A 27301-nucleotide genomic window follows, 5' to 3' on the forward strand; every position below is an offset into this window, starting at 1 on the left:
CAAACACATTTCTCATACTCGCGTGCTGACAGGAACCAAGCCTCTGCTTTCTTCATCGTGGTCGTCCGCTACGTCGTCCGCATAAGGCGCGACGACCTCAATCTGCGTGCCTTCAACATTGTCCGCCACTCGCGCTGCGAGGCTGTCCACGCCCGTGAGCCAGCGCGAGCGCGGTCCGGAGAGGAAGAAGCCTTCGGAGAAGTACCCGCGGTCGCGAATGACCCGCAGGGCGCAGCCGAGCATGATGAGGTTGAAGAGCGCCATGATGACGAATGGAGCACCGCGCCAGTGGTCGCTAGCCCACCCGCCGACCTTGGTGAGGATCAAGATACCCGCCGCGCCGGTGACGGAGTAGACACCCGCGATGGAGCCGGAGTACTCTGTACGCTTCTCAGTGCAGAGCGCGAGCGAGCACACGATAGCGCCGATCTGCGCGATACCAATGAGGATAGCCCACACGAACGCAATGCCGGCCCGCGGGTCGGTGAGCGAGGAGAAGCCAAAAAACGCGATCGCACCGATCACGGCCGAGACTGAGAGCGACGGGATCTTGCCGGCGCGGTCGCATGCAAGGCCCCACAGCGGCGCGGCGATGATCGCGCATGTCTCGGAGACACCGGTGAGGATCGCAGAGCGCACATACGCATCGCGGCAGCTGTGCTTCACGTCATCGTCGCCCACGCCGCCGACCGTGCAGATTCCGGTCGCGTAGAACCACTGATTGACGAAGAGAGGGATAAATAGCGACACCGCGACCGAGGCCGCGCGTGCAACGAGGCCGCCGGCGTAGGCGACGAAGATGTCCGGCTCAGCTGCAGCAGTAAAGCCCTTGAGTAGCAGCTCAAAATACGGCGTCTTGGGTTCTGCGTCTGGCGCACGATCACCGCTAAGCCAGTCGCGGAGGCTTCGCGAGTCGTCCCGCTTGAGACTCAAGAACAGCCCGGCACCGACGACCACTGCAATTGATCCAACCAAATAGAAAGAACGACGCAAAGCAGTGTCCGGCGCCATGTTGTAGTGCGACTCCAGACGGGATGGCAGCGGGAGGAACACGGTAACGGCGAGGACTGCGCCTAGACCGGTGCAGAGGCCGACGGCGCCAGCGAGCTTTCCATTGCGCTGACGCGATGCACTGATGTCCGCCAGCAGTGCTGTGACCATTGAGGCGGTCCCCGATCCACCGAGTGCGAAGAAGCAGCGCAGGAAGAAGAGGTCAGGATATACCTCTTTAGGGTGGACAAAGGCCACGAGTGCTGCGCCGACGAGCACGTACGCAACCGCGCAGACCGGCCGCGTGCCAATCTTGTCAGACAGCGTGCCCCAGAGTGGACACATGACAACTGACACGAGCTCGTCGACGAAGCCAAGGGTGCCGACGTAGTCACCTATGTTGGTCTGGACATGGAGGAGCACGGTGATGACGAATGACTGGGTCGCATTGAGGAAGACGAGGAAGGCAATGGAGAAGAAGCAGGAGGTGAGATAGGCGACGACATTGAGGCGCGTTGGTGGGGATGCAGCCATAGTCAGCGCAGGCATTGTGGAGAAGAGTACAGTTTGAGGGTGCGGACGTGGTGGACCGGGAAGTGGCGATGGTTGCGGCGATAGTCGCGACGGCGAGCCCTGACGTGGCCCCTGCCCAGATCGATCTGATAAGATTACCCACTACCCATCGCCTACGTGTACATTGTCGGCTCCTCGCTCAGCCCCTTCCGCCGGCGCGTCTTCAGCACAAAGTCTCGCGCCAGCGCCTGTCCCGACGCGCTCTGTAGCGGCGCCACCACCATCTCTCGGTCCAGCGGGTCCCCCGGAACGGTTTGCCACTTCTCAAACACCAGCGAGCACAGCGCCTGACCTTGTGTAGCCACCCGCAGGTCTGTCTCGAACCCGAACGAGTCGATGACTGGTATCGAGCCTTCCACCAGCACCAGCTGTGTTCCCGGGATTGGACTGTCACGCAGTACATATCCTCGCCGCCGTTCTAGCACTTTATAGAGCACCGGCACGATCTCAGCTTGTCCAGTCACGTAGACGTTGTACAGCGGCTCCATGAGTCGCGGCGAGCCTGTCATCACGGCGGTGTAGCACACGCGGCGCGCCGTAGGAATGACCTGTCCGCCGCCACGGTAGATCGGCTCCGGCGCGAGCACGGCGTCCATGATCCTGAACTTGGTGTTGCGGATCGGCTCCTCACACAGTGGACCTTCGCGCACCGCCCACCGGAATCCCTGCTTAATAGACTCGCGCACCGAATTGAGCATCTTTTTGTCTACCTCTCCGGGAAGCGTGTCGTCCACCAGAACGTTCGGTCCCATGTCCTCGGGTCCGAATGCCCAGGTTGACCGCGACGCGAGAACATCCCACTCGTACTTCTCCTGGAAGAATTGGCTCAGTTTCCGCACCGGCCACTCGATCTTGACCGTGCCGTTCTCGATATCTGCACCAAGACCGTCATCTAATGGTTCGGCGATAATGGAAATCTTGTTCTTCTTGTTTGGCGTTTCCGCAAAGGGCTTGATCGAAGACTGGTCCACCACGGTCTCGCAGAATCGAGTAACGGGATCGGACACCTTAATCTCGATCTCGGAGTACATCCGTCGCAGGTCGTGGAGCACGCAGTCCATGTACAACTCGCCGGTTCCCAATACAATGTGCTCGCCAGACTCCTCTACCTTGGTGTGCAGCAGAGGATAGCTCTTGTTGACCTTCCGGAGACCGTCAAGCATCTTTGGCAACTCGGACGGGTTCACAGGCTCGACCGCGACTTTCAGTACAGACTGTGTCATGTGCTTAATCGGTCGAAAAATGTACGCGTCCTCGTCCATGGTCCGCGAGACCACCGTTGCGGTCTTAACGATCGACGCGTCGATTCCCACGAGCAGTACCCAGTTTCCAGCAGGTACACTCATGACGGGGACCTTGTATTGCGCCTCGGGAATCCACAACTCCGTGATCGTGGTGTGTGCCATGTCTTCCTCGTCGTCGAGTGAATATCCTTCGCCGAGCACACGCACTTGCTGTCCCGGCCTGAGAGTACCGCTAAATACACGTCCAAAACTATAGAACTCACTGCCGTCGCTGCTGCTGTAGAGCTTTGTGATGTGCAGTACGAGCGGACCGTCCTGGTTACACGCCAATAGTGACTTTCCAAGTGGTGTGTCTAAATGACCTGTGTATGCGTACTCCATCTGCATAAGTTAGCAAAATCGGTAATACTGACTCCGGCATCCCTGCTTACCTTGGATTTCGCGCTGGCGACTGGGCTGGGAATGTGCTGCAGGAGCATATCAACAAGCCCCGTCGCGGCGCCAAAAAACTCCTTGCAAACAATCTTCAGCAACGGCTTAGGATCGAGCTTATACTGCGCAGGTTTCAAAAAAATGTCGAGTTTGGCGAGCGTGGCCTTGAGGTTCTCTGTGCTCTCGCCTAGCGTGTGTCCGATGAGCTTGTACAGCGGCTCTAGGATGAAGTACACAAACGAGCGCTTCGAGCTCGCATCGAGACCGCGTCGTGTGAACTTCCGTGTCGATGAATTGAAGTAGATGTCGCCCCAGAGCCGCGCAGCAAAGTCGGCAGGGTTGATACTACCGAAGATAGCGCTGTACATCTGCGAGAATGACGACAGGCTGAAGCACCAGCCTAGGCTGGCAGATGCAAAGCAGACATTACCCAGCTCTGGTGAGAGTCTTATAGTATCATAGCCAGGGACGGCGAGCTCGTCGATGGTTTTGTTAACCTGTTCGATGCAGTAGCGCAGTTTATAGTACGCGTCGGCGGGAGGAAGGCGGAGTTCGAGGATAAGTCTGTCGATTTTGTTGACTACCAGGACAATCGGAAGGCGTTCCTGGAGCGCGCGCTTGATGATGCTGCGGGTGTTGATCATGACGCCCTCAACGCTGTCGACGACGAGAACAACGCCGTCGACAAGCCGCAGCGCGCAGGCAACCTCATCGACAAAGTTGACGTGTCCAGGGGTGTCAATGATGTTGATAAGGTGCGACTTTCCCTTGCTATTCTGCAGGACCAGTGACATCGGCGTGCTCTTGATACTGAGGCCGCGGTCGCGCTCGAGGACGTGCACGTCGGTATAGCGGATCTGCTCGTCGAGACGCTTGCCTTCGAAATCCCGCACGTCTGGATGGGTCTCCTGCACGAGCATGTCCATGAGCGCAGTCTTGCCGTGATGGAGGTGGCCTACGACGGCGACATTACGCGCCTGGTCCGGATAATCCATGAGGTCAAGCATGAAGTCACGCGAGAAGACAACGGAGGGGAGATCCACGCCGGCAGACTGCTCAACTGAGAACTTCTTAGTCCTTACCGGCGCGACGATTGGTTCAGACAACGGCTGTGTGTCCTCCTCTTGTACAATGGCCTCGACGTCCGTGCCGTAGACCTGCTCAGCGGAGGGGTAGTACTGCTTGTCCTCGTGCAGCACCACCGCGTTCACCGGCGCCGTATCGACCTCCATCAGCGTGTCGTCGTTCGTGTCCTCGCCGCCAAGGTCGGCGTATTCGTCCGTCTCGTCGTAATCATGCACGCGCGCATGTAGCTGAGGCTGCAACGAGACGGACTCTGCATCCGAGTCATCTGCGTCGCCGATGAAATTGCCGAACCTGGGCGAGTCAGTAGACGCATAGTATTCACATCCAGATCAGCACTTACTCGTCGTATAATGAGTCGTCCATGGCGCTCTGGGGGTGGCCTTGGCGGTTGTTATGTGCTGACCTTGTGAAGTTGAGACCGCCGCAATCTTCGCGAATCTTTTTCTCCACGCTCCATCAAGAGAGACCCTTCAATACACCACCACAAGATCCACAATGCCCTTCCAGCTCCTCTGTCTCGGAAATCCGCTTCTAGGTGTGTTAATCTTGCATCCATCTCGTCTATCCTCTTTGCTAACTCCTTCTCCAGATATTCAGGCTAACTGGTACGCCGCCGCGCTCACAAACCAGCCCCACTCATCGACTGTCACTCACTGACATTCTCTAGCCCAGACTCGTTCCTCGGGAAGTATGACATCAAAGCCAACGATGCCATTCTCGCAGATGAGAAGCACATGCCAATCTTTGAGGACATCCTCAACTACGATGCGAAGTACCTCGCTGGTGGTGCCGCGCAGAACTCTGCCCGTGGTGCGCAGGTACGATTTGAACTTGCAATTGCGCCAGAACCCGGAAATGCTCACACGCACACAGTACATCCTCCCTCCTAAGTCGGTCGTGTATTGCGGCTGCGTAGGTAAGGACCAGTATGCAGACATGCTGCGCGAGGCCAACGCGCGAGAGGGACTGACCGACGCGTACCTCGTCAACGAGACGGTGCCCACCGGCAAATGCGCCGTCGTCGTCACCGGCGTCTCGCGCTCACTCGTCACTGATCTCGGTGCCGCCAACCACTACCAGCTTGAGCACCTCACCTCGCCTGAAATCTGGCGCCTCGTCGAAGAGGCGGAGGTTTACTACGTCGGTGGCTACCATCTCACGGTGTGCGTACCCGCCATTCTCGCCCTCGGCAAGCACGCCGCCGAGAACAACAAGCTCTTCACCATGAATTTCTCCGCACCCTTCCTGCCCCAGTTTTTCAAGGAACAACTAGACTCCGTCATGCCCTACTGGGACATCGTCATCGGCAATGAGTCCGAAGCCGCTGCCTACGCTGAGTCCCACACCCTCGGCGTCACCGATGTCACCGAGATCGCGAAGAAGATTGCGGTTCTTCCCAAGGTCAACCGCAAGCGTCCCCGTGTCGTCGTCTTCACACAGGGCGCTGACCCCACCATCGTCGTCACCGCTGGTGCCGAGGAGGGCAGCATCGCCACCGTTAAGTCTTATTCCTTCCCCAAGATCGACTCGAGCGACATCGTCGATACCAATGGCGCCGGCGACTCTTTCGCCGGCGGCTTTGTCGGCTCTCTCGTTGCAGGTAAGGACTTCGACACCGCCATCGACGTCGGTCACTGGCTCGCCAGCTGGACTGTCCGACTCAACGGCCCGGCCTACCCCAACCCCAAAATCGCCTACACCGCCTAATCGGCTCACATGATATAGAGTCCTAGTTTATGTAATGTACATTAACAACAGTCATTATGTAATTTTATACTTTCCATCTCAATATTGCCGATGTTGTAGCCTTGCGATCACGCTATCCACATCGGTTTCAGCGTCGCTGCTTGTACGCTCTACAATCGAAGACGGCCGAAGCAGTTGCTGTCCACCAAGTGGTCTGCCAACCGCACCTGGCAGCAGTGGCATCGACGTCTGCGGCGCCCCGAAGCCCATAACAGGGTCATTAGGCGGTACTGATGGCAAAATCGCTGCCGGGGCTTGCGCTTGCGCTGCTGCCGCGGCTATAGCAGCACGAGCCTGCTGCATGCGCACCTGAGGCGGTGAAAAGAGCTGGAATGCATTTGCCGGCTTCTTCGTCCCTTCAACAGGAGGTGCCGCTGTCTGCGGCAACGGTGTCGCTGATCCGATAGGCGGCGGTGGCCGCACAGATGAAACCCGTCCAGTCGTTACGCTAGAACCATCGGATTGTACACTCATCGATAGCGACTGGAATGGCATCTCCACGTTCGGCATTCCGCCTGCGTACGGCGAGCTTGACAGTGGTGCAAGAGGCGCGGAGAATGCCGTGTTTGCAAACGGATTGAACATGAGCGATGCGCGATAGTCCGATACCGGCAATGACGGTATACCAACTGCCGCTGCGCTGAATGACGTCCTGTACGTATCCGACTCGGGATACAAGAGTTCTGCATGTGTCACGGTGCGGCGCGGCTTATCCACTGACCAAGGCGACGGTGCGCCAAAAGCATTGTATACTGGCGCAGCCGGCACCCTCCGCGGCTCTTCCACGGGCTCGGTTACAGCATGGCTGTCGTCATCGTCCTCCGAGAATCCATCGCGTCGGTTTGGATAGACTTGATTGCCGATGTCGTCCGCACCGTCGTCAACAAGGGAGTCAACCATGGCGTACATCATGTGAGAGACGCTGTTTTCGTTAGTTGCCGTAGACAGCGCCTTTGCTCTATGTCCTTTCTCCTTCCGATGCATCCCGTTGTCTTGCTGGAGGTTGTGTAGAGGCAGCGAATTGAAGTCTGGTGGGGGTATACTCTGTTTCGAATACATCGGCGTGGACGATCGGCGAGGCGCGCAGTAGCCAAATTGTTTGTCTTCGGAAATAAGCGGTACCGCATCCATATTGGTCAGTGCATGTGCATCCGTCAAAATGTCAGAAACACGCAGAATGACTTCTTGAGAAGGATGCAACCTGCTCGTGAACTCCTCGATCTCTGTTAGCGTGAATGTTTTGGCGCTTGCACGCACACCAGTCAGACCAGACTCCAGTGGTAGGAATCCAATCAGATCGATGTCTTCGTTTAACAGCACGTCAGTCTTCTCAAATGATAAACTGCCAAACAGCACTGCAAGCGAGGATAGAGTCTGCGCGTACTGTCTCCACATGTCCTCGATTGACTGCTGCATCATCGGATCATCGTTGTCGACGAGAGACGTGATCGCGATTGTGCGCAACCATGATGAATACATTCGTAAGCACGCCAGAATTCTCCTAGAAGCCGGTGATAACGTGCTGCTCTGAATCTCTGCCATTCCCGTCGCCGCGCGTCGCACTTCTTCAAGTTCGCTGTATAGAACACGCAGCAGGACTTGCAATATGCCCAGATTTAGGAACAGCAAGTCGCGAGAGACATCAGTTGCCGGTTCCGCAAGATAGTATGCCGACATGCTGATCAACGCGATCTTGGCGAGTACGTCGCCAGTGAGCAATCGTTCCACTATTGCAGCGGCAATTCGCGAAATAATTTCATCCTGCAATATACTTAGAGAATTTGCGGGCTCAGCGTTTGTCGTCACGACTTTAGCTAGCCACTCCAAAAATGAGTCGAGCAGCTCTGCAACCGCATATTCTTCCTTTCGTCGGACTTTTCCTTTGTCGTCACTATTTAAGTACTTTTTGAAATTCAGTTCCAAATTAGCTTTTGCTGTTGGAAATTTCTCTTGCACGCAAATCGCCCGATAAAAGTGATACGTCGAAGACAGGATACTGCCATCCAACGATGCTATCACGGCGAGTTGATTATGTGAGACGCCAAAAGTTGGGATGACCTGCTTCGCCAAAACGTAGTAATTGATGGCAGGTCGCCAGTTTTTCTCCTCATTTGGTTCAGTGGAGCCAGAGTAGACCTCGCGATAGCGTGACAGGTCGCCTAGGGATACAAGTGATCGGTGAGCCGAGCTTAATACGAGGAAGCGAACACGCGTCGAGGCTGACTTTTCTGACTTGGCGACTGCACGCGCATGGTTAGTAACGCAGATGAGAATTGGGTTGTAGGGAGGTCAACTCACGTTCGAGATGAAACCTGACCAAGACCGGCTTAAGCTCGTTGACGCCGTACACCTGTGCGAGGCTCTGGATGAACCGGCGGTAGAACTGTATCGACCCTTTGACGAAGCTAACGAAAAACTCCTTGAGTTTACGAGACTCCACGACCTTTGGCTTGGTAGACGACCGAAGCTTGTGGATTAGTCGTCGGAAGGCCTCGATGACGGGGTAGTGGCACCTGATCCAGATGACAGTATCAAGATCGTAAGTGTGAGCGGCGACGATGTCAGTGAGCATTGCCTCCTCTGCGGCATCGCGAAATCTGGGATGCGGAACAGTTAGTCGTTCACGAGAGATCAGTGCGCAGGGAAGCTAGAGGACGTACGCGGAGACGAGGGTGTTTACGTCGTTGTGGTATGGTGGACGTGTTGCGAGTAGTGCGTGGAGCTGGGGCTCGAACTCAACGAGATGGCCGGGGAGCTTCTTGCTACTGCTGGAAGGTGTTAGCATGGCAGGTGATATAGGAAGGCACTGGGGTAAACACCTCTGTCGAGGCATCCTGTCAAAACAAACGGGCAGGTGGTCAGTCGGCTGGGCGCTGCGCCATGCAGCGGACAAAAGAATTCAAGTGTAGCAGACGATAGCACGTTAAGGCATCGGTTCTGCGGTGGCGAGAATCGCAGTGGATTGCGAGGCGGGCGGGGGGCGTGTTTTGCTGTCAGGGTTTTGCGGCGCTCAGTAAACATCGCGATCTGCGTACACCGCCCGATGCATGTCGAAGCGCGCCAGAACCACGGATGACGAGGACTCCGAGGGTCATGAGGATGACCAGCGTATACGGCCTGACGTCGGCGATATCTTGGACGAGGACTTCATTATCTGTACGCTACCGCCGCGGTGCGTGAACAGTCCACGGTTCTTCGCCGCCGCCTCAGCATTCGAAACGCACTACCGTCGTGAGCATTCGCTGATATGCGACGAGTGCAAGTGTACGCTGCCATCTGAGCGCTTTCTGGATCTACACATCTCCGAGGAGCATGACCCTTTTGTCGCTGCGCGACGTGAGCGCGGCGAGAAGGTCTACGCGTGTTTTATGGCAGAGTGCGATAAGCTGTGTGTTGATCCGAAGAAGCGCCGTATGCATCTAATCGACAAGCATGGATATCCAAAGGACTTCTACTTTGATGTCGTTTGCCGTGGATTGCTGCCTAACATGAACTCACTGCTGCGGGCGCCTCGGCGGACGCACGATGGCGATGGCGAAGAGCACGGCACAGCAGGCACGGCAGTACACAGCGAAGTCGGGGCATTGGGCGAGCGGCTGCAACGTGTGCGTCTAGTGCCAGACAAGATCCACTTTGGGCATCGTCATTGATATGTTAGAGTAGGTGTGTCTAATATTTTCTTGTATAGTTTACAACATGCTACCTAATACAGAGAGCGCCAATTTTAGTCCCCATCCTGATTGCCGATCAGTTTTGAAATCCTTCTCGGACATCTCCCGCGCGTATTCCTGCAGATGCCGCATCTCCGCGCACATCTGCCTCCGCAGTTCTGGGTCGCGTGTGACAATGAGCGCGTTGGACTCAAGATCCAGAGCATGGGAGCGGCGCGTGAAGTTGGAAGATCCAATGACAGAGATGCATGGCATTGTTTCGTGGGGAGGGGTGACCCAGATGCCCTTGGCATGGTATGTCCAGCCACCAGGCTGGTTGAGGACGCCCCGTTGCCACTCGAGGAGGTGGATGCGGTCGAGCTTGTGGCGTCGTGAGACGTCTCTGACGAATTCCTCTGCCAGAAGGGAGTAAGCAGATGGAAGATATCCAGAGACGCCAGGGGATTTGTAGAACCCATTCGCTTCAGGGGCCGCCGTGAGAATAACCCCGCGTTCGGGGATGGAGTCTAGCAGTGACGTGCGGTATTCGGGGTGGATGTTAAAATAACCTGCTGTGAACATCCAGGAGAATCGGTCAGCGGAGAGCATAGAGAGCAGCTGCTGGATTGCCGCGGATTCTGTGGAGGTGTTGGGATGCAATAATGGTGTGAACTGTGATATGGGATAGAGTACTGTGGGTGTGGCTGTGTCGGCAAGACATAATGAGGCGGCAAGGTTGGAGGAAGGGGGGCGGATGATGGGGGCCAGACGTCGGGTTGCCACGCGAATGAATGCAATGGCGCGTTTTGTGGGTTCTGGTGCCGCGTTGGCGGCAGGCCAGACAAGCGTGAAGCCGGCGGGAGAGGAGTCGGGGGAGATCTTGTAGGATAGAGATGAGACGGCGTCAAAAATCTGGCGATAGTAGTTTGTGACAGGCGCGGAGCGTACGAGGTAGTATCGGTCCTGACGGTTTGAGAAATAGTCCTCGGAGAGGTTGGCGCCAGAGAGGATGACATCGTCATCAAAAGCGTATATTTTCATGTGTTGGAGGCCAAATCCCTCGTTGAGTCGGTTCGGCACAACGGTCTTCTTGATGCCGCGCAGGTTTGGAGTATGGAAGAGACGAGCGTGGACGCGGTCGGGATAGGCAGCGACAAGAGACGCAACGAGTGATGCGCACGAGGGCTGCGGTGCTTCGCGCGTGCCGCGGAGCGCGTCGGCGAGGATGTGCACGTGGAGTCCGGGGGTTGCAGCGAGGGCGGCATGAAGGGTATCAATAAGGTCGTTCTCAGTGCGACCGATGTATAACGTCGCAAGGAAGACTTGCGAGCGTGCGCCGAGGATCTTGCGTTTAAGGGTGGCGTAAAATTCTGAGGGATCATGAATCACATGAACAGTGTCTCGTGCGAGCGGAAAACATGGTGCGAGAGTATCGAGGACGGCGAGGAGATTCGCAACGGCCTGGTGCATCTGGTTGGGGTCGGGGAGCTCGAGGTCGGGGGGCCGTGCCGTGCTGGCGACCGCGGCAAGCGGTACTGCGCCGAAGGCAACGGCGCGAGCGGGACGTACGAGGCGGCGGGCAAAAGGTGCGGACGACCTGGCGAGTGCAAGCATGGTATTCTGTAAACAACGGGGGATGAGGACACGGTGAGAAGATCTATGGTGGAGGCGGGCGGCAAGTGCCGAACCCGAACACAAGCGAGTACGAGCACGTGCTGCTGAAACCCGGGACGTATGTGACGGTCGCGGAGACCCCTTCACACCATCACCACCACCATCACCACCTCACCACCTCAATGGCGCAGCTGCCGGTCCCCGCGGCGACTGCAGACACGCCGCTGGACGTGGACTCCGCCGCCGCTGTAGACGACGACGAGGTTTACGCCTGCCGCCGCTGCGCCCGCGTCCTCGAGGAGGGCCGCGCCTTCGAGCTCGGGGGTGAGCGCTGGCATATTGAGTGCTTCCGTTGCTCGCGCTGCGACCGCCAACTCGACTGCGACGCGAATCTTCTTGTTCTTGGAAATGGAGACCTGCTCTGCGCGACCTGCTGCTACGCGTGCTCCGTTTGCGGCACCAAGATTGCCGACCTCGCCATCCTCACCGCGCCGGACACCGCCTTCTGTGCCAACTGCTTCCGCTGCCGCAACTGCAAACGGCCGATCGAGAACCTCCGCTATGCGCGCACGCGATACGGCATCTTCTGCATCGCTTGCCATGAGAAGCTGCTTGCACGCCGGCGCAAGAAGACGGAAGCCAACGTCGACAAGGCTGCTTCTCCGCCGGCCGCGACAGTCCCGCCTGCAGCTCTTCAAAAGGACCTGCCGCCTGTCCCTGCCGTCGTTGCAGCTGCTGTCCACGAATCGTCGCCGGAGACTACGCCCGTTCCGGATCTGGTCGACGATGCCGCGTCTACAATTGCGCCGTCTACTGTCTCCAGCAGCTCGACCACACCAGACGTCCCCTTGGATCCACCCCTCGCGTCTGCCCCTGAGCCTACACCATCTCCGACACCAATCCTGCGTGTTCCTTCCATCCTCCCCGTCGAACGCACATACTCCTCCACGACTTCTATAGACTTCCTTGACTCGTACCGGGATTCGTACTCCGACAACGAACTCGCAAAGGCGGCGTCTGTGGATACCTCCAGCGAGTCCGCAATCCCCGTCGATAAATCCACCGTGCCCTATCTCGACTCAGAGATCGCCTCCGTACGCGTCGTCGAGTCTGATCCGACCGAGAGCAGCGGCGGCCGCAGACCATCAATATCCTCCATGTCCTCCTTCTCAGTCAGCTCCTTTACCCAGCAGTCGTCCCGTGGCTTCCTATCGGATCTCAGCACCCGTCGCGCGTCGACATCGTCGTTCATCTCGTCGAAGGTCCGCAGCATTTCACGTGCAATTAGTGTGGAAACGAGCAATGCCGGGATCTCGTCCGCGCCGACCTCCGAAGCGCATACGCCCTTGGCACTCCAGACAGACTTCTTATTTCCACCTCGCAAGCCGACGGCTGCAGCGCCGCCAATTATAACCTCGCGCCAGTCCTCCATGGACTCAATCACAGTCACACCCGTGCAGGCGTATGCGCCGGATAGCCAGTTTCCGCGAGAATCGCAGACGATGCAGCCGTCCGTCAGTGCGGGGCTGCCACCAGCAACAATCGCGTCCGGACAGACTAAGAAGAGCGGGCACCGCGCCAAGCGTTCGATATCCACGGGATCGTTCTTTCACGGGTCGTTTTCGCGGACCGCGTCGGTGTCCTCGCCGCAACTTGACCCGCCGAACTCTGCCCACTCTACAAGGAGCTTCTTCGCACAGTTCTCGTCGTCACGGAAGGATAGTCACGGATCTATCGAGGGCACTAGCGGCCTGCCAACGGCGTCGTACAAAAGGACGCCAGTGCTGGGCAGTGCCACTAATAACGGCGTCACGAAACCAGCAACGCCACCTCGTAGGAGCGGGTCGCGTACACCGCGGTCGTTATTTGGATTCGATAAGAAGCCGTCTCAATTATCCCCGCATCTTGAGACGAATCAGCCTGAGTCGCGGGGGACTGACTTGCGCGGACATGAAACAGCACAGGAGGAGCAACATGAAGAGCACATAGAGACAACGCCTGCTCTGTCTGATACATCTGCGGTAGGGCGTCAATGCGTGGAGTTAGTGAGGAGTTAGCAAAGTACATGACTAACAAACGCAGTTCACGTTACCTGAGTTGCACGGAAATGGCGAGTTCAGTCTCGAGGCGGACTTTGCCGACTTTCTGCGAGAACAGGAGCAACGCGAGCAACAGCGTCGGAGTATACAACAACAGCAACAGCAACGACACTCCTCCGCTGTCACACACTCACCCTCCACTACCGCGTCGCCAAAGTCCCCCGGTAAAGACCGCTTCCACGCGCTGCTGCGGATGGCGAGCAAGTCAACGTTATTGTCGCTTGCGACCGGAAACAGCAACTCCTCGTCACCGCAGCAGCTACGATCAGAGTCACCGCGTGCGCCGCCTCTACCGCATACGATGCTAGAACATTCCAGCGATCCCGCGGCTCATATCACGGTACCCGTGGAGGTAGAGGCAGCAGTTCCTAAGAAGCCATCAGTGCCATTGACAATCGGCGGGCTACTCCCCGCACCGTCGTTGGCGGAAGGTCACTCAATTGAGCGCGCTGACCGCAGTGATGAGGAAGCGGTACGGAAAGTTTCAATGGATAGCTCGAGCGATATCAATGTTGCAGTCATTGACACACCTGCGACGCCCACGCAAGCGGGTGCGATGCGGAAACGACCGGCTGCTATCCCAACCGACCTCAAATTTACAGACTCAGACGCACTCATTACGCCGATGCAAACGGAGGTGATGCGGAAGCGGCCGGCGGCAATTCCGACAAATTTGGAGTTTTCAGACAACATGGACGACCTGACAACACCAACGCAAGCTTCGATGTCAATGGCCAAATCTCGCGACGAGCTCGCGACCGCGCGACGCGAGCTGCACAAGTCGATACAGCGGATCATTGAGCTGAAAGCTCTCGACGACGAACAGGATTCGACAGATGCCAGCATACTGGACCATGCTGTGCCGGCTGTACCGCCGCTGCCTCGGGAGCTACCCGAAGTGCCGACGTCAACAGTGACAAAGCAACAAAAGCGAGAACTCGAGTCCGAGATCGAGAAGCTCTTTGAGCAGCGGAGCATGTTGTTTGATGAGAACGTGGAGCTTGTGCGGTTGAAGGACCGGCTTTCCATGGAGACTGCGAACCTGAGCACGAAGGTGAAGCAGTTGTCCGACCTGAGCGAGCAGCTGACGCGGCAGATTCAGCAGAAGATGAAAACGCACAAGGTGTCACCGGCGATGAGCGGGAGCAGTTTCAGCGGATCGGTGGTTGACATGTCGTTGCCGCCGCAGTCCGCGGGCGAGGGCAGCGAGACTGGGTCAACGCATGGGAAGATAGGCGGCGTGGGCGGCGCCAACACCAACGGCAAGGGCAAGCTGACCGGATACTTTGCAAAGAAGATCACGGGGCCTATCACGGGGCCTACAACCTCGCTGCATTCGTTGTCGAGTTATACTGAGTCGGCGACGATTGTGGTTGGCGAGGACGGAAGGCATGAGGAAAGCGCGGTGATCGCGGCGATGGCGCATCCGGTATTTTCACAGCAGGCGTCGTTGATTGATTCGCGACCAACATCGTCGAACCGGAGTGTCACGAGCTCGACGAGCGGCACATCGGCTACGGCGACGACATTGGGCGGATACAGCAACGCATCGTCGACGGCTGCAGCACCGAGTGTGTCATCCTCTGTTGGCGCCAATGCTCAAGGCCACGGCGGCAAGTTCTGGCGACGCCGGGCGGGCCAGGCGGCAAAGGGGATCACGAAGATGTTTGGCACAGAGAACGGCACAGGTCCTGGCGGGGCTGGGAATACGACGATGACTACTACCACTACGATCGGCATGGGCTACGAGCGATACCATGGGCCGAGCGATAGCATCAGCAGCGTGAAGTCAGGCTCGACGGTCGAGTCGCGGGACGAATCCGTCGCGTCTTCCGAGGCGTCGTTCTCAGGACTGAATATCGTGCTACCTAAGTCGAAGCTGCGACCAGTGAAAGGGCGTGCTGGCGGGAGTACGTCTGCGGCTACGAAGAGAGCGGTGCTATTTGGTGTCGAGCTCTGCGGACGAATTCAGGTCGAGGGCCGCGCAATTCCGTTGATCGTGACCCGTTGTGTGGAGGAAGTGGAGTTCCGGGGGATGACGTTCGAAGGGATCTACAGGAAGAGCGGCATCACATCGCACACGACGATGATCCAGTCGGTGTTTGAGAGCTGGGATGGGGACAGTAGCACGGTGGCGCTGTCGTGCTCGTCGACGGAGACCTCGAACGAAACGACGACGTCGGAGCCGCAGCAGCGGTGGGAGGAGGAGCTGCGGACGGCGTTGCAGGGGGATATCTGCGGGGTCACGAGCGTGCTGAAGCAGTATTTGCGGCACCTGCCCACGCCCCTGATCACGTACGACGCGTACACGACATTTGTGTCGACGGCGGACGTGACCGAGGATGCGGCGCGCGCGGTCGCGGTGGCGGCGGTGATCGCGAGCTTGCCGGCGGCGCATCAGACGTGCCTGGAGTACCTAGCGGGCCACCTGTCGCGTGTGACGATGTACGCTGAGCAGAACCTGATGAACTCTCGGAACCTGGCCGTGGTGTTTGCGCCGACGTTGGTGCGGGATGAGGACGGGTCACGGGAGATCGTGGATGCGCAGCGCAAGACGCAGGCGGTGCAGTTCCTGATCGAGAACGTGGAGCGCGTGTTTGCGGTGGGGGGCCGAGGGACGGCCCAAGAGGCGATCTGATTGGATGCATGTACGTGTGGGGCCGGTCGGGTTGGCGTCTGTTTGGAATGGGCTCGAGCGCGGCGATTGGATTAGAGTTTGTGCAGCACTGTCTCATACGTCGACGGTCTGGAACCGGTCACGTGCGTACGCATATATATTCGACTTCGGTTTCTGTGAGCAGACTGTTGAGCCGCTGCACCGCCGGGCGATCAAGCCGGACGCGTCAAGTGTAGCCCTACGTATAATAGACCTGCCAGTCGCACCATGTTGCACTGCCCGTGCAGCCGCGATACGCACGATACTGGCGCATTACAGGCCGCGGAGCGGCGTCGTGCGCAGGATGAAACCGCACTTTCGGTCCATTGGCATCTGCCACGGACCCTGCAAACTCTGGTACCAAGACATGCCGCCACCGTGCTCCACTTTGCACAATTTTGGCTCACCAAGGCATCCCTGCAGGCATCCCGGCAGGCATCCTGGAAGCGCCGCCAGCGCTCACGCGTCCGCAAACCAAATGCTTCAAATTAGTTACATAAAAACACCATGATTTTAACCAAAGCAGAGAAATCTATATCACATTTCACAGTCGTTATTATAGTGTCATCACCGCCTCGCGCCGCACTAGTGCTTGCCTGCTGCTGCCGCGGCCTGCAACTCGAGCGCAGTCTTACGCCATTCTGCCTCTGCGAATTGACGCCACTTCTGCTCCTGCTGCTGCTTCGCAGAGAGCGGCTTCGCGACATAGGGCTCGGGCGCGTGCACGTCGACGCCGTGGCAGAGCTCGTCCCAGGACAGGAAGGTATTATCCTCCGCGACGTAGGCGCCGCCAGTTTTGTAGACCTCCTCACTCTTTGCGCGCAGCGCGGGGTCGTCCTTCTGCTTGGACCACCACATGAGCGGCCAGAACTCGTCCATGCATTCCTTGGGGCAGTTGAAGTGCAACACGGGCGGCAGCGTGCGCGAGATCTTGTTGAACGCATAGGTACCGTTCTCACCGGCAGGGCGATGACGCGGGTAGGCAAACTCCTCAGCGGTTGCGATCTGCAGGTCCTTAGTAGAGTACGCCATGGTCTGGAAGAGCGTCGAGTTGAAGTCGACGATCATGGGCAGCTGCTGCTGACCGTAGATCTCGCTAATGAACAGCTGGTCTGAGAAGATGCCACCGGGGCCTGCGTGTGTGATTGAATAGTTTGCGCGCGAGTAGATGTCACCGAGAACCGACACGGGGCCGATCATGTTGCCGGAGTTGAGCCACCGCGGGCGGAAGTTGGCGGACATGTATCTGCGGTCGGGGTTGATCCGGAAGAGTTCGTCAGTGCCGGCGCCGTAGGCGTTGCGAGGGAGTGTGGACTCAGGGACCGCCGTGCACGCGGGCGAGGCCGGGTCGTTGGGCCAGCACTTTTTATCGGCGCCAAAGATGGTCGTGGTCTTGCCACTCTTGGCCATATCTTTGTAGAGGTCCACGAATTCACGATACGGCAGCTGGTACCAAACGTCATAGCCGTCCATGATGAAAACCACCTTGTCCGCGGAGAGTGAGTGCAGGTAGTCCGCGATGCCGCGAATTTTGTAGAGCCGCGCTTCCGGCGCAGTCTCGTAGACCTTGCCGTAGTTGATCATCTTGGGCGGCGGGTAGTCGTTGATAAGCGCAGTGTAAAGGGAGCGGCAGAAGTTGAAGTGCGAGTTTGTCATGGGTATCAGGAACTCGATGTTATTGTACGGCGTGGTTTCCGAGGGTGTGACGGCCGGCGCGACCGAAGGCTCGGCGACGACGCCAGCCTCGGCAACAGGGACGCCGGCAACAGCAGACGGCGCGGCGACGACAGCGGACGCGAAGGTGGTGGTCGGCGTGGACAGCAGCTCGCTGTCCTCAGCCGCCTCAGCTGCTACCACATCCTCGACAGCTGGACTATCGATGATGACTTCGGCGACGACCGGCACGCTCTGGGCGACGGAGACCGTGGAGCTAGTGCCGGCGATGGTGCTGACGGAGGGGAGGTTGAACCTCGAGAGCGAGTCGAAGGACTTGGCGCGGTTAGCAGAAACGCGGAGAGCGCGCAACGGGAAACGAACCTGCTGGAGGACGACGAAGGCAACGACCAAAAAAAGTACCCCGGCGGCGATGCGCTTGCGGGAGACGCGAAGGACCATGGGCATTTTGAGGTGGTGAAGTTAGCGATGGTGGAAAGACGGACGAGGACGACGCGGTGCAGCCACGCGCGGGCTGCGGCGGCGAGTTTCTCGTCACACTACGCACATCATCTCTTTCTCCGCCCTCCATTACTCGCATAACTCGCTTGACTTTATATTCAAATACGCCTAGTACACAATTCTATTATTCGGGCCTCCGCGTCAACGGTAGCGCGCTGCGGAGGATGGTAGATGCCGTGGTACTGATACAATTATGGACCGCTGTCGCGCGGCGGTACAAATACATGAGTAGGGCGCTATAGCGCGGGTGGAGGGTCGGCCGGCGATTGCGGCGGAGGCACGCCAAACGCATCGCCCGCGGGCAGTGCGTCTGGCGGTGGGGCCAGGAACGCCTGCAGCTTGTCCTGTGATGGTGCGGGGAACTCTGGGGGCACCGCCGCTGGCGCTTCGAATGCAACTGGTGGAGGAGGCGGTGGCGGCGCTTCAAATGCCGCTGGTGGTGGAGCTGCTGCTGGCACGTCGAATGGTGTTAGCGGAGGTGCAGGCGGAGGCGCCACTGGTGGAGGCGCAAACATTGGCGGTGTACTGGCGTCCAGCTTGTCCGCAGACCCAGAGTCCGCAGCAACAACCTCAGCCTGTGCCGCCGCTGCCGCCTGCCCGACGGCCTCGGCGGCGGCGGCCTGCGCAGACGCGGCCTGCTCCTGCTCCTTCTTTTTCAGTTCGAGAGCGTTCTTCCACTCAAGATCTGCCTTCTCGCGCGTGGATAGCTTCGGCGGTACGTAGGGTGGCGCGGTGTGCACGTCGACGCCGTGGCAAAGCGTGTCCCAGGAAATGAACGTGCCATCAATGTCATAGGCACCGCCGGTCTTGTACACATGCTGGCTCTTGGCGATGAGCTCGGGGTCGTTCCTGCGGCGATACCACCACATCTTGGGCCACCACTCGTCCATGTACTCCTTGGGGCCATTGAAGTGCAGAATCGGCGGGAGTGAGCCGGAGATCTTATTGAATGCTAGCATGCGGCGCTTGTCGGGGGATTTGCGCGGGTATGACATCTCGTCGTCAGCGACAAAGATTATGTCGCGGTGCGAGAATGTCATTGTCTGGAAGAGTTTAGAGTAGAAGTCAACTTCCATGGGCAAATCCTGTTGGCCGTAGACATCGGCAATGAAAAACTGGTCCGAGAAAATCGAGTTCGGCTCGGCGTGCGTGATGGAGTAGTTTGCACGCTCGTAGATCTTGCTGAGGACGGAGGCAGGGCCAATCATGTTGCCAGAGTTAAGCCATCGGGGCCGGAAGTTGATATTTTTGAAGCGGCGTACGGTAATGTAGTTCTCGTCGTCGGTGTGCTCGCCGTAGGCATTAGCCGGCAGAGGAGACTCTGGCACGGCACTGCACGCGGCCGAAAGTGGTGCATTGGGCCAGCACTTCTTATCCGCGCCGAATATAGCGGTGGTGAAATTGGTGTCGCGGGCCATGTCCATGTAGCGGTCGACAAACTCGCGGTAGGAGAGCTGGTACCAGACGTCGAAGCCGTCCATGATGAAGGCAACCTTCTCGGCGGGCTGGCTCTGCAAATAGTCCGCAATGCCGCGGATCTTGTAAACGCGGGCCTTGAAGACGTCTTCGTAGACGTTGCCATAGTTGATGAGAGTGGGGTGGGGGTAATCGTTGATAAGGGCGGAATAGAGGGAGCGGCAGAAGTTGAAGTGGGAGCTTGTGAGGGGGATGACGAAGTCAATATCGAGGGGGGGGATGTAGGAGGCGGTGGTGGTAGCAGTATCGACAGGTACTGCTGTAGACTCAGGCGCCATGTCCGACGCGGGCTCAGATGCTGCAGCCTTGGTGGCATGGTCGTGGGCATGCGTTTTAGGGGCCGCTACGGCGGAGCCGTCGACAGGGGCCCTGGTGGCGGTGCCGGCAATGACGTCGATGTCTGCGGTGGCGGGGAGTCGGGGGGACTGTACACGGTAAGTATCGCACAGCAACACACACAAGAGAAAACGCACGCGGTGGGTGAAGAGGAAGAGGCAGGCGGCGAGGAAGACTCCAAGCGCGATGCGCTGGGTGGAGAGGCGCTTCATGGGGAGCAGCGGGCGGCGGCGGGAGCGCGCGGACGCGGCGACGCGCGGGCGGGACGGCGGAAACAGGGCGGCGGCGGGGCGGAGAGGGAGGCGGGTGGGCCAAGTGATATAGACACGGAAGACGAAGCGAGAGCGAGACGCGTCGCGAGTGGAGTTTTCATATTCCGGTTTGGCTGCACGCGGCGCGGCACGGCACATTCATTTCCCATACAACTGTGTACTCAATTAATAACAAACACTCCGCTGCTGCAACCAGACACCGCTCCCCTTCCGCCCATCCGCGGCGCTCATGAGAATATAATAGAAATAACCCGACACTCAAGGCATAATGATCAAAACACAAAATACATCCCCCGCCGAACAGTCTACGTCCTTCTTACACCGCCTTGGCCAGGCCAACGCGGTTGTTGCCGATGTCGTACACCGAGTACCACTTACGCAAAAAGGCGTCGCCCAGGATCACAAGCGGGCCAACCGGCTCAGGGAAGTCCATGCCCATAAACGCGGACATGCACGAACCCTGCACATCCATAATGTAATCAGTCGCATCAATCTCAAACTCGACGCCACCGAGGTTGAACGAGATGCTGGGGAGCTCCGACCGCGCGGAGCAGTCCACAGTGTACTGTCCCTGCCAGTTCTTGACAGCGCCAATCTCCATGTTCAGGATCTCGGCAAGGCCGGTGGGAAGAGCAATCAGCGAGGTTCCAGTGTCAACAATCGCGCCAGTGTTCTCCATTAGCGCAGTCTCTTTGCCAAAGGTGATGCTCTTCAGATCAACCTCCCAGTATGCCTTTCTGCGAACAGGCAGGTACGTGATCTCACCAGTGTAGTACTGCTCATCCACACCGCCGAACGTCGCAATGCCGCCCATCTCCTCAGACTTGGCGGTGTCACCAAGGTAAAAAGAAAACACCGGCTCATCAAGAAGACCTTGGGCAATGGCTTGGTACACGGGTGGAACCATGCCGTTCACAGAGATCGTGTCGTAACCGAGACCGAGGATGCCGTCGAAGCGGCCAAACGCAAAAGCAAAGCCTGGCTCCTCGGTGGCTTCAGCGAAGTCCTGGTTCTTGATCTCAAGATCGCCGATCTTGAGAACGTCGTTAGATACAAAGCCCGACATCGAGCCAGAGCCGTATTGGATCTCGAACGCGGTGCCGTTCTTCTTGAACGTTGACGACGCGGCCGAATCGTACTTGGCGTGCAGATAGCACGCAATCGATCCACATGAGGTCGACGGAACCCACAGGTTGGATGAGCCAGTGTCGAGGATAACCTTGAACGTCTGCGCAGGCGTACCAAGCTCAATCTCAGAGAAGTCTACAACAGTCAGCAATAACCCTAACCGTCTCCATCCCTTCTGCCGCTTTGTTCGGGCACTCACATTGTGCGTTCAGGAAGTTCGTGATAGGCACGTTGTGCGCGGTCTCAGCGTCGAACTCCTGCCCGTGGTAATTTCCGAGGTACTTCTGGCCCAGCGCCTTCATGTGCGAAGTCATATCGAGCTGCGCAAACATCCTCCGTCAGCACTGTTACGTAGTCGCCACCGCCCGCGAACTACCGCTATCACCAACAATACACACCTTGGCGAGCTGTTCCGTGAGGGGAATTTTCTTCATATTCATTCTAGATGCCATGTCAGCCGGGTATGCAAATAAATGCAGGCTGCATGCAACCAGCGCACGCGGCCTCTCGCACACCAGCCGTGATCGATAAGCGAACCGCATGGCTCCAGTGGCGCACATACTTATGAACGGCAGCATCAGACGAGCCTAGGAGCGCGCCGAGGGCGAGAAGCGCGGAGACCTTCATTGTAATGGTACGGGAAACGAGGAGGAATGGGGTTGAGCGGGGGGGTGCGGGAAGGCGGTAAGGAGAACGGGGAGGAGAGAGCGGGCGGCCGGGAAGAAGACCACGCACGCAAGGCGCTGCTGCGATCCAGGCCCGGCCACACCCCTAACCCTCCCAGCCCACCACTCGCCACATCCCGCATCATCTTATCGCTGCCGCTTATCGCGCCTGCACAGGTTCGCTCATAACTTCGTCGCATTTGTGCTGATGCTCATCCCCGAACTTCAAACAACACGTCATACACGCATCAATAATCGTAAAAAAATGCAGGTCGTTAGTAAAATCAAAATGGGCCAGCATAACCTCCTTCCTCCCCATCCCCGTTATATGTAGAACGCGTCCAAAACTAAACAAACATTAAAATAAATCGGTTGCATGTAACGCCCTTGCTCGTCAAGTCTTTTGTATGTATCCTCCGTCCCGATGCTCCTTCTACTCTCGTCGTGGCTGCTCCGTTGCACTCTGCTCTCGCACATTCATTTCCCGCAGCTCGCTCTGCGCCGCGGCCACAAGTGCGCCAACTCCCCCGCCGCTGCTCTCCCACATCGAATCCACGCGCCGCGGTTGTTGTTGCTGCTGCTGCTGCGATATCGGCACTGGATTTAAAATCTGAGAATGAATGTGCGCCGGTGAGGACCGTGTGTATGGTTCAAACCCATGTAACGAGGCGTCAGACCGGTGTCGCGAGTGTCCGCTACCCCGTTTGCGCGGTACAAGTCCTGGTCCCAGGGCTCCCGTCGGCACTAGTGACGGGCTCAGCGACGATATTGGTGGCAGCGCAGTCGCCGCCGCGTTGGACCCACCCGGCGACGTCGAACCCCCACCTCCAGTTGACAGCGCCGGCCCGAGCTGCGCGATCGGCTTGCCAGTGTTCATGTCAAAGACCGCAGACTGTCGTCGTCGCTTCGGAGACGTTACGTCCTCCATCGGGTTCAGAATCGAGCGCGTCGGCGACCGCGGAATGCCGTTTCCTGGCAGCGGCGGCAGCGCCGTTGCCCCGGTTGCTGTAGCCGATGTCGCCGCTTGTGTCGTCGTGGTTGCTGATGACCCCGACACCGTGCTTGTGGCTGTCACTGGCGTCGATGCCGCCGATGACGCGTAGTCCTTGGCTCCACCCGTTGCGGTAACTATTCCGCCCGGTGTTGTAGATGCACGCTCCTTGCCCGTTGCATTAGGCTGCCAGTGATGAAACTGGATCGTAGGCTGCGGTTGCTGCTGCTGTTGCGGCCCAGCCACTGACGGCGACGGCGACCGCATTGCAGACACTGGTGGTGACGATCTGTAGTGAACAGGCGTTGCGTTTGCCTTGCTCATCGCAAACTCAATCTGGTGAACCTGCAGAGGCGGCGTCACAGACTGAGGCGGCCTATAAATACCGAGCTGCTGCGATACAGGCGACTGCTCCTGAGGAGAAAATACCGGCGCATGTTGCTGCTTTGGTGGGTATGCAGTGATCAGCGCGGGAAGTGTCGGCAGAGATGCACCGGACAGGCCAAGTAATTGCTGTTGCTGTTGCTGTTGTTGCTGCTGAGGTGCCATCTGTTGGTGGTGAATCTGCTGCTGCTGCTGTTGTTGTTGTTGTTGTTGTTGTTGTTGTTGTTGTTGTTGTTGTTGTTGCAGTGACAGAGTTTGTACACTCTGGCTCCGACGATGGTGATGCTGAGATGCCTGTTGTGGTTGTTGCTGTTGCTGCTGGAACCGCGGATCGGTCTGCGGCTGCACATGCGTCGGCGCTTGCACACCCATCTCGCTCTGCTGATGCTGTTGCTGCCAGATGCGCGCGACATAATCCCTGATCCATTCCGCCGTGGCTCCGGTGACGCCATTTCCAATGAAAATGAACGGCATCACGCTTGGCGGGATCCCATACCGGATACCCTCGCGCAGGAGCTCAATGTCATGTCGGCGCAGCTCAAGGCGGTGTAGCTCCTGCTTCGTGCGCTCTTCCTCCGCGCGTCGACGCTCCTCTTCCGCTCGATACGCCAGTGCGTACTTCAGTGACTCGTCAGATCCGTGCCACGTGCTGCCCGCATGGAGCCCAAGCACAGCTGCGAGAGCAGTATCAGCGAACGCAGTTGCCGATGACGCGCTCGGCGCGGGTGTCTGCTGCTGCTGCTCAGACGAAGTTTTCGTCAGCGGGTTGCCTGGCGGCGGCGGATCACCGGCGCGCAGGCCCTGGAAGTTCATATGAGAAATTGGGGCTGGCAGTAGGCGGTGGATGTGGTGGTGTTGTGCGAACAGGACAACAAGCTCGGTATGGTTAGCTCACGTCGACGACGGGGACGCATGCGGGCGAGCGACAAACGCGACACGACAAAGCAGGCGGAGGTGGCGACAAGCAGCGTGGTCGAACAACTCAGCTGGGTGCTGATGATGATGTTAATGCTGCAGCGGGGGAAGGACGGATTGTTGTTGTGATGATCTACCCTCGTTTGTCGCCAGCAGTGCCTCGGCGGTCCCCCTTTTGGGCGCTACCGTTTTAGGCATCGCTTAGCCTGTTCGGGCCACGCGCGCCGCACAAGTTGCACTGCGCCGCGCGCTAGTTACAAAATCACACACAGCCTTGCAATTCACCTGTCTACAATCACTGCACATTGCCAGCCCTGTGCAACCTGCCATCAAAGCGACACTAGGGTATTAGTAGGTGCTATGATGTTGGCTCAGACCGTCAAACTGCACTATGAAGAAATCAGAAACAAGTAAAGTCAAAACTTCATACTAGTCACATCTAATGTATTGCAAGCAACGCTAGCCCCTTGTACAAATTCGTGAATCCGTCTTTCTCACACCATTTTACTGCTTGCCATATATTCTACTCTAATTTTTTTTTTCTTTTTATGGTTCTCACTGAGCTAACAAATGGGCTTCTATGCAAACTAGCCTGCCTCTCCATCTTCAACAATTCACCACACATCTGCCTCACACCAGTTGTACATGCAACTGATACCATTCTAACGTAGGCCCACATGGCTGCATTGTATTGAGTTTGTATATTTGGTGGCTTTGCTGATGGAGCTACTGCTGTTGCCAGCCTGCAAGATAGAATACCCATTTCTTAATCCCATGTTAGTGTGCAGCACTAGCTTCTAATACTCCCACTGCTATGGTCCTATGACATCCAACAGCAACTTGTCATGGAGAACTGTGTCTGTTGTAAGGTCACCATTTGATGGGTAGCCAGAAGGAGAAAGTACATTGCAAAAGTGCATTGAGATTCACTTAAGAAGCCAGGACTGGGCAGGAAGTCTGGTCTTTCATAGACACTGGGCTTCCCCTCTTACCTCTCACTTCTCCTCACTTTCCACCACTTCCTTGCATGATTCTGACAGTACAATGTACTTGGCCTCAGTAGAACTCCTTGGCCATCCATGTGATTGCTGTTGATTCAAGCTATGTAACAAATCCTGAAGTTGATTTTCAGTTACCAGTGTTATTTGCCCTTGAAGCACCTTAGTAGGCAGTAAAATCATTGTTCTTTCAAGAAAACATAAGCCCAAGATTACTTGACCCTTTCAGATACTTAAAGACCCTGAGGGCACCATTCTATGAGTATTGTGCTAATTGAGCCAGAGTATGAGATAGCACTGACACTGCATAAGAAATATCAGGCCTGATTGTAGTTGCTGCAAGCATAAGCTTGCCAATGAGTGATCAATCCTTGGAACTGTTGGAAACAGTGTTCAGGTGACAAAGTGGGTGGCTATGTATACAGCCACTCAGCTGTTTATCTATTATTAGAGCTGCTATCATTGGAGCTGCTATTCTCAGGATCATTCTATTCTTAGAATGGCTCCTGAGGTCTATATACCTAGGGCCTCTGCCCTCCAAATACAACCACCATTCTCTCAGGAACCAAGAGGACTACAGACTTGGAACCTGGACTGTTCTGCACACAGTCTCAACCACTATCACCATGGACTCCTTCGAACAACAGATTATGAGCCCTGGTGCTCCGATGGCTGTGATCAAACTACCAATTCTGGATGACACAAACTATCATGACTGGGCCTTTGCAGTTGAGCTTGTGCTTGACCAAAAGATGCTCTGAACATATGTTGGTGAAAAGCTTCATGATAATGAAATCCAACAACTCAAAGAGGAACCAAGCTTTGCTAGAAAGAACTGTGAGGCAATCTTGATTCTGATGTCTAGCCTCAGCATCAAGGACTACCAGTATCTTTGCAATGGAACTGCATGAATCACATGGGATGACATCAAGAATGTTTATGAAAGCACTGTGGCAGGCTACAAGGCATCTCTTTGTTTCCAAACTCCTTGGACTCAAGTTGGACAAGCCTAATCTCACAGACTATGACAACTTTGACAAGAACTTCCATGGACTTGTGGAGCAATTGCAAAAGAGTGAGGCATGCTTGGAACATATCTATGCTTCTCTTTATGTTTACAGACTGCCCAAGCAACTAAATGGCATGTTGAACTACTGGAACACTAGACATGGATTTGTCACTCAACAAGATCAGGACCACCATGTTGTAAGGTCACCACCTTCTGGGTAGCCAGGGTGAGGGAGTCCATTGCAAGAGAGCACTGAGATTCACTAGAGAAAGAAGCCAGGACAGAGGGGGGGAGCTGGGTCATTTATAGACACCAGCTGCCACAAACCCCTCATGGCTATTTCAGCTATCTTTGGCTATATTCATAGCCAAAGGTCCCACATACACCTGGAGCCTCCTCAGCTATCCTTGAACCTTCCAGAACACCCCAGAGTCTTCCACAACCTCTGACCATGTCCCACACCTGAATCCTCTCTATCTCCTCCAATATCCATCCGTTCTCCCTGCAATTCGGCCAGCTCATAGTTCACCATCAGGCGCATATTTCAACACCCTCCCTTGATGGTAACTTCCTCTCACTGCAGTCCACACCTATCTCGGAGCTTGGCAAACTGTGGTGCAGGTAGAGCCTTGGTAAACATGTCTGCAACCTGGTCCCCAGTCTGGCAGTATGCAACTGCCACTGCTCCTGACTTGACTTGATCCCGGATGTAGTGATATCGGATGTTGATGTGCTTGGTGTGCTGGTGAAATAAAGAGTGCTTGCTGAGTTCAATCGATGACTGATTGTCCTCATAGATGGTCACAGGGTGATCAATGGCCTTCCCAAGATCAGCAAGCAGCTTTGTCAGCCATGTGACCTC

General features: G+C 56.9%; 11 protein-coding genes across 11 annotated transcripts; 3 read left to right on the forward strand and 8 right to left on the reverse strand.

Moving 5' to 3' along the window:
* Positions 1-12: 12 nt before the first annotated feature.
* Positions 13-1524, reverse strand: V1518DRAFT_374810 (major facilitator superfamily domain-containing protein; the record flags this gene model as incomplete). Its single annotated transcript, XM_066901473.1, has 1 exon — positions 13-1524. The coding sequence occupies one exon, from the start codon at positions 1522-1524 to the stop codon at positions 13-15; it is 1512 nt and encodes a 503-aa protein (XP_066758912.1).
* A 152-nt stretch (positions 1525-1676) lies between these two features.
* On the reverse strand, positions 1677-4688 carry V1518DRAFT_428295 (P-loop containing nucleoside triphosphate hydrolase protein; the record flags this gene model as incomplete). Its single annotated transcript, XM_066906084.1, has 3 exons — positions 1677-3188; positions 3239-4616; positions 4666-4688. 3 exons carry the CDS (start codon positions 4686-4688, stop codon positions 1677-1679), a joined length of 2913 nt encoding a protein of 970 aa, XP_066758913.1.
* A 60-nt stretch (positions 4689-4748) lies between these two features.
* On the forward strand, positions 4749-6140 carry V1518DRAFT_419176 (Ribokinase-like protein). The gene is made up of 4 exons (XM_066904702.1): positions 4749-4860; positions 4915-4930; positions 4993-5143; positions 5199-6140. The coding sequence occupies exons 1-4, from the start codon at positions 4821-4823 to the stop codon at positions 6030-6032; spliced, it is 1041 nt and encodes a 346-aa protein (XP_066758914.1). The 5' UTR covers positions 4749-4820; the 3' UTR covers positions 6033-6140.
* V1518DRAFT_419179 (uncharacterized protein) lies at positions 6041-9127 on the reverse strand. The gene is made up of 4 exons (XM_066904703.1): positions 8891-9127; positions 8732-8839; positions 8370-8668; positions 6041-8311 (listed from the first exon to the last, which is right to left on the reverse strand). The coding sequence occupies exons 1-4, from the start codon at positions 8902-8904 to the stop codon at positions 6111-6113; spliced, it is 2622 nt and encodes an 873-aa protein (XP_066758915.1). The 5' UTR covers positions 8905-9127; the 3' UTR covers positions 6041-6110.
* On the forward strand, positions 8640-9805 carry V1518DRAFT_419181 (uncharacterized protein). Its single transcript, XM_066904704.1, has one exon. It carries the CDS (start codon positions 9119-9121, stop codon positions 9719-9721), a length of 603 nt encoding a protein of 200 aa, XP_066758916.1. The 5' UTR covers positions 8640-9118; the 3' UTR covers positions 9722-9805.
* On the reverse strand, positions 9726-11488 carry V1518DRAFT_419183 (uncharacterized protein). Its single transcript, XM_066904705.1, has one exon. The coding sequence runs from the start codon at positions 11333-11335 to the stop codon at positions 9761-9763; it is 1575 nt and encodes a 524-aa protein (XP_066758917.1). The 5' UTR covers positions 11336-11488; the 3' UTR covers positions 9726-9760.
* A 3-nt stretch (positions 11489-11491) lies between these two features.
* Positions 11492-16237, forward strand: V1518DRAFT_419184 (uncharacterized protein). Its single transcript, XM_066904706.1, has 2 exons — positions 11492-13356; positions 13418-16237. The coding sequence occupies exons 1-2, from the start codon at positions 11518-11520 to the stop codon at positions 16070-16072; spliced, it is 4494 nt and encodes a 1497-aa protein (XP_066758918.1). The 5' UTR covers positions 11492-11517; the 3' UTR covers positions 16073-16237.
* On the reverse strand, positions 16211-18254 carry V1518DRAFT_434177 (uncharacterized protein). Its single transcript, XM_066906243.1, has 2 exons — positions 18128-18254; positions 16211-18079 (listed from the first exon to the last, which is right to left on the reverse strand). The coding sequence occupies exons 1-2, from the start codon at positions 18209-18211 to the stop codon at positions 16676-16678; spliced, it is 1488 nt and encodes a 495-aa protein (XP_066758919.1). The 5' UTR covers positions 18212-18254; the 3' UTR covers positions 16211-16675.
* A 77-nt stretch (positions 18255-18331) lies between these two features.
* V1518DRAFT_419187 (uncharacterized protein) lies at positions 18332-20398 on the reverse strand. The gene is made up of 2 exons (XM_066904707.1): positions 20215-20398; positions 18332-20166 (listed from the first exon to the last, which is right to left on the reverse strand). The coding sequence occupies exons 1-2, from the start codon at positions 20287-20289 to the stop codon at positions 18502-18504; spliced, it is 1740 nt and encodes a 579-aa protein (XP_066758920.1). The 5' UTR covers positions 20290-20398; the 3' UTR covers positions 18332-18501.
* A 45-nt stretch (positions 20399-20443) lies between these two features.
* Positions 20444-22233, reverse strand: V1518DRAFT_419189 (aspartic peptidase domain-containing protein). Its single transcript, XM_066904708.1, has 4 exons — positions 22040-22233; positions 21876-21918; positions 21677-21797; positions 20444-21612 (listed from the first exon to the last, which is right to left on the reverse strand). The coding sequence occupies exons 1-4, from the start codon at positions 22102-22104 to the stop codon at positions 20666-20668; spliced, it is 1176 nt and encodes a 391-aa protein (XP_066758921.1). The 5' UTR covers positions 22105-22233; the 3' UTR covers positions 20444-20665.
* V1518DRAFT_385483 (uncharacterized protein) lies at positions 22234-24701 on the reverse strand. The gene is made up of 3 exons (XM_066901694.1): positions 23779-24701; positions 23259-23652; positions 22234-23183 (listed from the first exon to the last, which is right to left on the reverse strand). Exons 1-3 carry the CDS (start codon positions 24328-24330, stop codon positions 22576-22578), a joined length of 1554 nt encoding a protein of 517 aa, XP_066758922.1. The 5' UTR covers positions 24331-24701; the 3' UTR covers positions 22234-22575.
* Between the last annotated feature and the right edge of the window lie 2600 nt (positions 24702-27301).

This window comes from Limtongia smithiae (genome assembly GCF_038497785.1).
Source record: "Limtongia smithiae strain NRRL Y-17922 unplaced genomic scaffold V1518scaffold_8, whole genome shotgun sequence".
Lineage (NCBI taxonomy): Eukaryota > Fungi > Ascomycota > Lipomycetes > Lipomycetales > Lipomycetaceae > Limtongia > Limtongia smithiae.

What these genes read in the sequence shown, in the direction of transcription:
- V1518DRAFT_419176 (XM_066904702.1), top strand. Translation starts at nt 4,821, where the DNA reads ATGCCCTTCCAGCTCCTCTGTCTCGGAAATCCGCTTCTAG. An exon ending in ACTCTGCCCGTGGTGCGCAG is followed by an intron (nt 5,144 to 5,198) that starts GTACGATTTGAA and finishes ACACGCACACAG; the next exon opens with TACATCCTCCCTCCTAAGTC.
- V1518DRAFT_419179 (XM_066904703.1), bottom strand. An exon ending in GTAAACACCCTCGTCTCCGC is followed by an intron (nt 8,669 to 8,731) that starts GTACGTCCTCTA and finishes TCCGCATCCCAG; the next exon opens with ATTTCGCGATGCCGCAGAGG. An exon ending in GGTCAGGTTTCATCTCGAAC is followed by an intron (nt 8,312 to 8,369) that starts GTGAGTTGACCT and finishes ATGCGCGTGCAG; the next exon opens with TCGCCAAGTCAGAAAAGTCA.
- V1518DRAFT_419181 (XM_066904704.1), top strand. Translation starts at nt 9,119, where the DNA reads ATGTCGAAGCGCGCCAGAACCACGGATGACGAGGACTCCGAGGGTCAT.
- V1518DRAFT_419183 (XM_066904705.1), bottom strand. Translation starts at nt 11,335, where the DNA reads ATGCTTGCACTCGCCAGGTCGTCCGCACCTTTTGCCCGCCGCCTCGTA.
- V1518DRAFT_419184 (XM_066904706.1), top strand. Translation starts at nt 11,518, where the DNA reads ATGGCGCAGCTGCCGGTCCCCGCGGCGACTGCAGACACGCCGCTGGAC. An exon ending in CTCTGTCTGATACATCTGCG is followed by an intron (nt 13,357 to 13,417) that starts GTAGGGCGTCAA and finishes TAACAAACGCAG; the next exon opens with TTCACGTTACCTGAGTTGCA.
- V1518DRAFT_434177 (XM_066906243.1), bottom strand. Translation starts at nt 18,211, where the DNA reads ATGCCCATGGTCCTTCGCGTCTCCCGCAAGCGCATCGCCGCCGGGGTA. An exon ending in CCTTCGTCGTCCTCCAGCAG is followed by an intron (nt 18,080 to 18,127) that starts GTTCGTTTCCCG and finishes AACCGCGCCAAG; the next exon opens with TCCTTCGACTCGCTCTCGAG.
- V1518DRAFT_419187 (XM_066904707.1), bottom strand. Translation starts at nt 20,289, where the DNA reads ATGAAGCGCCTCTCCACCCAGCGCATCGCGCTTGGAGTCTTCCTCGCC. An exon ending in TCTTCCTCTTCACCCACCGC is followed by an intron (nt 20,167 to 20,214) that starts GTGCGTTTTCTC and finishes TACCGTGTACAG; the next exon opens with TCCCCCCGACTCCCCGCCAC.
- V1518DRAFT_419189 (XM_066904708.1), bottom strand. Translation starts at nt 22,104, where the DNA reads ATGAAGGTCTCCGCGCTTCTCGCCCTCGGCGCGCTCCTAGGCTCGTCT. An exon ending in TCTGATGCTGCCGTTCATAA is followed by an intron (nt 21,919 to 22,039) that starts GTATGTGCGCCA and finishes CATGGCATCTAG; the next exon opens with AATGAATATGAAGAAAATTC. An exon ending in GAACTTCCTGAACGCACAAT is followed by an intron (nt 21,613 to 21,676) that starts GTGAGTGCCCGA and finishes TGACTGTTGTAG; the next exon opens with ACTTCTCTGAGATTGAGCTT.
- V1518DRAFT_385483 (XM_066901694.1), bottom strand. Translation starts at nt 24,330, where the DNA reads ATGAACTTCCAGGGCCTGCGCGCCGGTGATCCGCCGCCGCCAGGCAAC. An exon ending in ACCATCGTCGGAGCCAGAGT is followed by an intron (nt 23,653 to 23,778) that starts GTACAAACTCTG and finishes CAACAGCAACAG; the next exon opens with CAACAGCAATTACTTGGCCT. An exon ending in CGGAATAGTTACCGCAACGG is followed by an intron (nt 23,184 to 23,258) that starts GTGGAGCCAAGG and finishes CGGGGTCATCAG; the next exon opens with CAACCACGACGACACAAGCG.